General features: G+C 33.9%; 1 protein-coding gene across 1 annotated transcript; it reads right to left on the bottom strand.

The window, feature by feature from the left end:
* Positions 1-4,874: 4,874 nt before the first annotated feature.
* On the bottom strand, positions 4,875-5,606 carry LOC129749346 (proteasome maturation protein-like). Its single transcript, XM_055744290.1, has 3 exons — positions 5,470-5,606; positions 5,274-5,405; positions 4,875-5,212 (listed from the first exon to the last, which is right to left on the bottom strand). Exons 1-3 carry the CDS (start codon positions 5,470-5,472, stop codon positions 4,949-4,951), a joined length of 399 nt encoding a protein of 132 aa, XP_055600265.1. The 5' UTR covers positions 5,473-5,606; the 3' UTR covers positions 4,875-4,948.
* Positions 5,607-8,253: the final 2,647 nt, after the last annotated feature.

Genomic DNA, 8,253 nt, shown 5'->3' with positions numbered 1-8,253 from the left:
ATTTTTTTTCATGGAACTAAAACACTATTGAACACTTCCAAAGAACCGTACGCCCTACATTTCTTCAAATTAAGGCTCGTTTCCAATTCTTAATTCTGAATTCCGTGTGTAATAATTCTATTTTTTGGACCAGTAGACCACTTTCAGCTTCAGGCTGCTTTAACTTCTTCTTGCATATTCGGCCAACCGTCCTACTAGCTCTAATGAACTTCATATCATATAACATGAGGTCATCTTAGCATGCGTTGATATTTTCAAAACTACGTCGTGACCGTATCATGCATGTACCGTGCGTTACCAAGGTAACCAATTTGCGCACGCGTCGCGTATCTCTCTGGCAATACAACCATACTCATTTTCAAGCCGCGAGTCTTTATGAAACATGTTGGGTCATGTTTAAACGCCTTGAATTTCGGCTGGTGTTTGAATTAACATGCTATTTGTTTCAATTCACTATGTGTATAACATATATTTCTCGCCTAATCATACTTCTTTCTTTCTAAAACCAATCTTCAGACGCAACTAGTGCGAATTTTTCCAGCCACACACGACTTTCCCCCAACTCTGTCATTTTAATCACTGATATGCTAGGATGCATATTAGGTATGCATGTTTCATCACACCATCATTCACAAAACATAGAAAAAAACTGCACCAATTTGCAGAGATAGCACCAATTTAAATCTCCACCCTAAATCGACGGGTCTTCCGTCAACTCTGACTTTCTTCAAACACCTTTGCTCGCATCAAACGCGTTCGAATTCTTTATTACTGTAATATCGAAATATTTTCAAGCAATTTTAAACATTTCTCACTTTGTATGAAAGACCATACATTCTTTCAAATAGCATTTTCTTCTAAAATGAAAAAATCTCTGTCGTACACTTGAGACAGACCGAACATCAAACAGTGAGGACAACCCGACGCACGAAACAGCAACAGGAAAACCGAACTATATGCAACGAGAGCACGATGCAGGGTCAAATCGTTTTTTTTTAAATCAAATTAAATTTCTTTTTCAAGTTTAATTAGTATGTATAAAATTCAGGAAAAATATTCAGTTAAGCTTCCGCTTTTCCAAATCCGAATTGCCGGGCCTTACGCTTAACCCCTGCCATCAGATTTTGTACAGCCACCTTGCCCACCTTCTTCGCCGCAGAAAGCCAGTTTGCCTTGAACTGCTGCTCGTCCTTAGCAGTTTTTTTTTTTTGGTTTTCTATAGGTTCCGCTTGACAATAGCCCAGTATTTCTCAATTGGGCGGAGCTCTCGCGTGTTGGGAGGGTTCTTGTCCTTGGGAACCACCTGCACGTTGTTGGCGGCGTACCACTCCATGGCCTTTTTACCGTAATGGCAAGATGCCAAATCCGGCCAAAACAGTAGGGAACAACCGTGTTTCTTCAGGAAAGACAACAGACGTTTATTCAAACACTCTTTCACGTATATTTCTTGGTTGACCGTCCCGGAAACTATGAAAATGCTGCTTTTCAAGCCACAGGTACAGATATTTCTTCGCAAACTTTAACAGTTTCATGTGCATGAAAATATCTGCTACCTTTCCTCCTCCTTTTGCCGTATAAATGCCTGTCCCGGAAGCTGCTTGTAGTCGGCTTTGACGTAGGTTTCGTCATCCATTACCACGCAGTCAAACTTCGTCAGCATCGTCGTGTACAGCCTCGGGGATCGCGCTTTGGCCGTCGTATTTTGTTTATCATCGCGATTTGGAGTCACTACCTTCTGGTAAGTCGATAGTCCGGCTCGTTTTTTGGCTCGATGCACGGTTGTAGACGATACACCCAGCTTATTTGCGGCATCTCGGAGAGAGAGGTTAGGGTTTCGCTTGAAACTACCGGTAACTCTCTTTGTCGTCTCAGCGGCTTCCGGTTTTCCTAGCTGTCGACAAACGTTCCCCAAACACTTCAATTACATTTGTAACGGTTGATTTGGCAACTTTTAGCGGTTTTGCTAGCTTTGCGTGCAAGTAGCTCGGGTTTTCGCGATGCGCGAGCAAAATTTTGATACGCTGCTCTTCTTCCTTGGACGGCATTTTGACAACTGAAGAGTGAATTCCAAAATCAAAATAGGAGCAACATTCTACACACACACACCTTCAAAATGAGGAGTGTTCAGGTTTTTTAAATGCAAAATTGAAAGAAATACGTGAAGGTGATATTGACCAAATTTTTACCGTATCACCCTTTTTTATTTGGTTCAACTTTTCATCAATTTAAATCGATTCGAGGAAGAATTACTCTGATGGACAAAATTCCAAGAAAGAAACCTAATTCGTCTTCGGTAACATTAATTAACAAAAATAATTTTGAACATTACCGACGACGAACTGAAGAGAAAAATATTGATCGATTTTGATTCGAATACAACCTACTTCTTCAAACTAATAACCAAAATCTAAAATCTCATCAGTTCACAATCAAAAGCCTTATTTTACATTCCTCAAAATCCAATTTTTTTAGCAATATTTTAAAACTCGCCTCCACTTAATGGTTCCTTTTCGACAGCAAACATCTCTTGAATATTTGCTCCTAAACGTCCTCCGGAATGACAGTAGAAGTTCCCTCGTTTCGATAATATTTAGAAAGTTTTCTAGCTTTATCTCGCATTTTATTTTTTCTATTAAAATGACACAAAAAATTACAGCCGAAAAAAAATAATCCTCCAATCTTTCAAATAAAATATTGTCTATTAACTTCATTAAATTGAGAGCATTCGAAGACTTGTTGTTTCCCAAAAGCTAAGTTTCAGATTCAAACATATAGAATAACAAAATCAAAAAAAAAAAAAAAAATGATAAAATTGACAAAACTTTCCACACCATTTTGGTCTAATTGACAAAATTTGATCAAATTGACAAAATTGGAAAAAATTGACCAAATTGAAAAATTAACAAAATGACACAAATAGTTAAAATGAGAAAAATGACAAAAAAAAAACAAAAATGACAAAAATGATAAAAATGACAACACATATTGAAAAAATTGACAAAATTGATGAAACTGATAAAATTATCCAAAACGACCATTTTGGCGAAACTGACAAAATTTACAAAATTGAAAAAAAAAATGACAAACTCGACTTAACAAACTATATTGACAGAACTGAAAAAAATATACACAATGTCAAAATTGACACAAATGAGAAAATTGACCAAATTTACAAAATTGACAAAATTAAAAAAAACATACTGACTAAATTGATGAAACAGGAAAAATATGCAAATTGATCATTTTGGCCACATTGATAAAATTGAATACTTACACAAATTTGAAAAAAAATTAAAATAATGTCAAAATTGATAAAATTGACGGAATTGACAAATTGACAAAATTGAAAATATTGACAAAATTGACAAATTGACAAAATTGAAAAAAATGACAAATTGACAAAACTGAAAAAATTGACAATTGAAATATTGACAAAATTGATCAAACTGACAAATTAACAAAATAGACAAAATTGACAAATTTGAATAATATTCACAAAATTGAGGAAACTGACAAGAATTTCCAAATTGACTTAATTGTCAAAATTGAATAAAATTGACAAAAATAACACAAAATTTGATTTTAATGACAAAAATAGCGAAAATGACAAAAATGATGAAAATGATAAAAATGACAAAATTGATAAAAATGACATGAAAGACAAAAATATCAAAAATTACACAAATGACAAAATTGATGAAAAATATTGATAAATCGGATGAAACTGACCAAAATTGTTCAAATCGACCGTTTTGGCCAAATTGACAAAATTGAAAAAAAAAATTACAAACAAGACTTAATTAAATCTATGAAAAAATTGAAAAAAATACTACTAAATTGACAAATTGACGTAATTTGCTAAATTGAGAAAATTAACAAAATTGTCAAAATTGAAAAAATTGACAAAGTTGAAAATATTGACATTTCATAGTTGTCAAAATGTTTGATATCTATAATTAATTCGATCGATTTTTGTACCCCACTCTAGCAGTTGTAATTTTGCCCAATTATTTTTTTCAATATATTCGCTTCCTTCACTTGACAGGTTGAATTATTTGCAACACACGGTGAGGCATCTTTTTTTAAATTGTGTTCTTTATTTTATATAAGGTTAGAATTTCATTGAAACGGGATCATACAAGATATTCCAGAATTCAGTCATTTTAAAATCTCCTATTAGTTGCAAATTATGTTATTTATATGAATTATTTCAAAAACCTTTTATACTATAAACAATTTTGAACCCTAATTTCTTAAATTCATTTAGGATTTAATTCGTTCGAAATTCTTAATCAGAATTCAGAATTTCTGAATTTTTCATTTATTTATTATTTTGTGTCATGTGTATCCAGATATAATTTACAGGCTGTAATAAAGGCTACAATCCACTGTCAAGTGTATTGAATGGGTTTTTTTTATTATAGAATTTTAAGCTGAATTCAGATCTTTTTTATGTTCAATTTAAAGATGACTTCTTTCAAAACAAAACATCGAATAGTTAAAAAATTATTTTTCAACTGGTCTCAAAGTTTCAAAACTTCTTATAAACATTTTAATTACTTTTCCACCGATTTTCACCGCGGAATCTTTATCATATCGGAGGAATTGAAATTAAAACATTTTTAAGACGTTTCAATCACTGAGACCGATTAAAAATTTGACTTTTAACTATTTCCCTTAAATCCCACCGTGTTACAAAGCTAATACATGTGTGTCGCTTTTTTAAGTTATTTACGAAATAAGATTTTTCATTTTCACCTGAGGTGTGCCGCTACTTTTAGAATATTTATTTCTAATAAAAGAGTAAGTGTATGATAAGAAACATTAAATCACATTACAATGGAGTTTCTCAACAATTATGTACGCTTTTGGAATTTGCTCCACTTGTTTATTAAATACGAATCATAACGGAAAAATCATAAACGCAATTCTTCCAACCTACCTTAGCTTAAAACATTCCCAGTTCCTTCTCCATGACGGCGTGCGGCTGCCGGATGTACTCGCAGTGCTCCTCATTGTTGAACAAATCTCCGAAACTGATCAGCTCGTCCTGTCCGGTGAGGACATCACGGGCGACGTTATTCGAGGGAAGGAACGGAAGATGTCCCACCTTGGAAACGGACTTCAGTTCCATCGTCAGCTTTAGAGGGGCGGCCAAACCTTCCCGATTGCGCAGCATTTGAAAGTTCAGGTTCTGCCGGTGCAAGGCGTACTAAAAGTAATTTTTGTCGATAATTAGAATTTGAAAATTATATGCATGATTTAGTTCTTACGTTCTTCTCCGATTGTTTGAGCGGATGAACGAACTGCAACTGGGCGGCACAATTCTCGTCGAGCGGAGAATTATGACCGGTGAATTCCTTGAACGTGCTAGGCATTTGGGGAGCAACTTTGATGGAAGTTTCCTGTGAAAAATTTAAGATTATGTTGTTATTATTAAATAAAGCGATAAATTAGACGAAATTTTACCATTTTTGAAGTTGATAAAGTGTTTTAAATAAGCAAGAAAGTTCACGATGACTCGGAATCAGAAATTCAGAACAATGATGATGCTGTTTTGGAACCAAACTTTTGAACACGGTTTGACGTTTGTCGCTACACGTTGATTAATCTTGAAGCAGAAAAGGGTGTTTCAAAACTCATATCAGTTGTTAGCCAAGACACATTTCAGCTGCGCAATGATAGAGCGCTACCTTGATGTTGAAAAAATAACTAATAGGTAATACACACTAAATAAAAATTTAAGACATGTTATTTTCGATTCGAAGAATATTAGTTTCATAATTGTTTAAATCGATTTCAATCAATTAAATTTAGAACAACTTTGAGTCATATCTGTAGAGAATATTGGAAATAATAAAGAATTAATAGAATCATGGAACATTATGAAATTATGAAAACATTAATACTATTAATAAACTTTGGAAGAAGTCGAAATATAAAAAGAAATGCATCTTTTACGAGACACCCTGTGTAACTGGGAGATTTCGCTCACGGAAAATAATAAAAAGGTAAAATTTACCTTTTTACGAGGTGATTTTTTTCCACCCCTCTTTCGAGGTAAATTTTACCTTTTTTTCATTCACCTAGCAAAAAGGTAAATTTTACCTTTTTTCAATTCACCTGGCAAAATGGTAAATTTTACCTTTTTCGCATTCACCTAGTAAAACAGTAAATAATATAGTTTTCCCATTCACTGATTTAAAAGGTAAATGCTATTTGGTTTGGTTGGTTTCTTCAATAAAAATGAAAACAAAATTCATTCTGATATTTATATTTATTTGAAATAAATAGGGACTATTTATATTTATTTTTGTAATGTATCACCGTGTTTAAAAAAATTATTGAAGTAAATCCTTTTTCGCCAGGCTCGTAGCAATTCAGCTTCACGTTCTTCCGCGCCATAATGACGACTAATCCAGTCAGATCCGGCTTTTCCGGAAAGATATCTGGAGGATGACGTGAAATATACCTCGAAGCTGGGCCGATCTGAAACAAAAGCATAGTATTATGACGAGAACCAGCACAACTAAATGATATCTAAGAAAAAACTTACCATTCTGTTCCGATTTTCTCATATTGGCACGAAACATAACTTCCCTTCTGAACGACAAAACAGCTTAACCTCAATAAACGGATTCGCCAAATAGTTACTTTTTTTCGAGATGAATTGTACCGTTTTGTTTAGCTCAATCCAGGTCAATTTCACCTCGCTACGAGGTAAGTTTTACCTTATTTGGATTTACCTTTTTTTCTAGGTGAATTATACTTTTTTATTGAGCTCAATTCAGGTGAACTTCACCTCGCTGCGAGGTAAGATTTACCTTTTTTGGATTCACCTTTTTTCTCGGTGAATTGTACCTTTTTCCAACTTCGATTCAGGTAATTTTTACCTCGCTGTGAGGTAAGTTTCACCTCGAAGAGGTAGAAGTTACCTTTTTGGCTTTCACGAGCGTTCACCTTTGCTAACTCGGTAAATTTTACCTTTTTATTATTTTCCGTGCTCGGAATTAGTCGGAATCGAATGAGCAAATAAAATGGAGATAGCAAGAGAGAATTCATGAACGAGCGTGAGAACGACTTCCCGAAATCTAAACGAGCAACGAATGAACCGAACGATAGTCAGTTTGCAGAAAGAGCTTAAAGAGATAAGACGTTTTGCCCGAATTGAATATGGGTTGTCGGTCAAGAAAATGGATGAGACCAGACCATCAGTCACGACAATGGCGTGGTCGCGTCTTCGAATGGGAGATTTCAAAATGTTAAGTGCATGAATTTCAATAAGTTTTTTGATTATTTTGTGTGTGTTAAAAGTCTTCAGAAGGAATGAAATGCTTTCCAGCTTGGTAAATTTCTAGTAGCAGTTTGTTTCGGCCAATAAAATCTTTTTTTTGATTGCCCAATGTTTGCAAATGGCGCGCGTATCCCGAGAAATAACGTGAATGTCGCTTAATAGTTTGTGTGTGATCTTTTACATGTTGCCAAGGAAGCAAAAAGTGCGTCGGAGTGAGTCGGTTTTGGAATTAATCGGTTTTACTTCGTTGTCTGTAAGATTTCACAAGTTTTTCGTAAAAGAAAAATAAGCTTAATTGTACACATTGTGAAACATAAAGATTGGAGAAATGCCTGAAAGTAAGGAAGCCAAAAGAGAAATTTTAATTAAATACAAATTTGTAAATTACGTGTGCATTAGTAGATATCAGTGAAATAAATTATAGAACAGAACCGTTTAAAAAAAAATAAGAAAGGGTGAATTACAGTCCCTAGGTAAAATTCATTAATATTCTAAGATAAAAACAAAAAGAGAAAAAAAGTCCCGTTGGGGTTAGGAAAAGTCCCCAAAGGGTTGAAAGCTAAACAATGAGAAAAGTCCCTTCAGGGTGAATCAAAAGTCCTTAAAGGGTGAATTAAATTGAAAAATGTCATAAAAAGAAAATAAAAATAAGAGTCCCGTTGAGGTGTAGGAAAGTCCTCAAAGGGTTTATGAGACGTAATAGAAATTCTAGGGTGAATGACAGTCCCAAATAAAATAAAAGTAATTAAATAAAGTCCCATTGGGGTGATAAAAGTCCCCAAAAGGGTAAACGAATTTAGTCACGAAAAGATAAATTACGATCCGCAAAGTTATGCCAGAGAGTAAAAAAATTCAATAATTTTTATCAAGTAAAGCTTAGCAAATAAAAAAAAAAAAATGCTTCAAATTTTGATAATAAAAAAAAATGTGTGTCGACAAATTAATCCAAATTTTACTGC

The sequence above is a fragment of the Uranotaenia lowii genome, chromosome 2 (genome assembly GCF_029784155.1).
Source record: "Uranotaenia lowii strain MFRU-FL chromosome 2, ASM2978415v1, whole genome shotgun sequence".
Lineage (NCBI taxonomy): Eukaryota > Metazoa > Arthropoda > Insecta > Diptera > Culicidae > Uranotaenia > Uranotaenia lowii.
The sequence above is the reverse complement of the archived record's forward strand: the minus strand, read 5'-3'. Positions and strand labels throughout refer to the sequence as shown.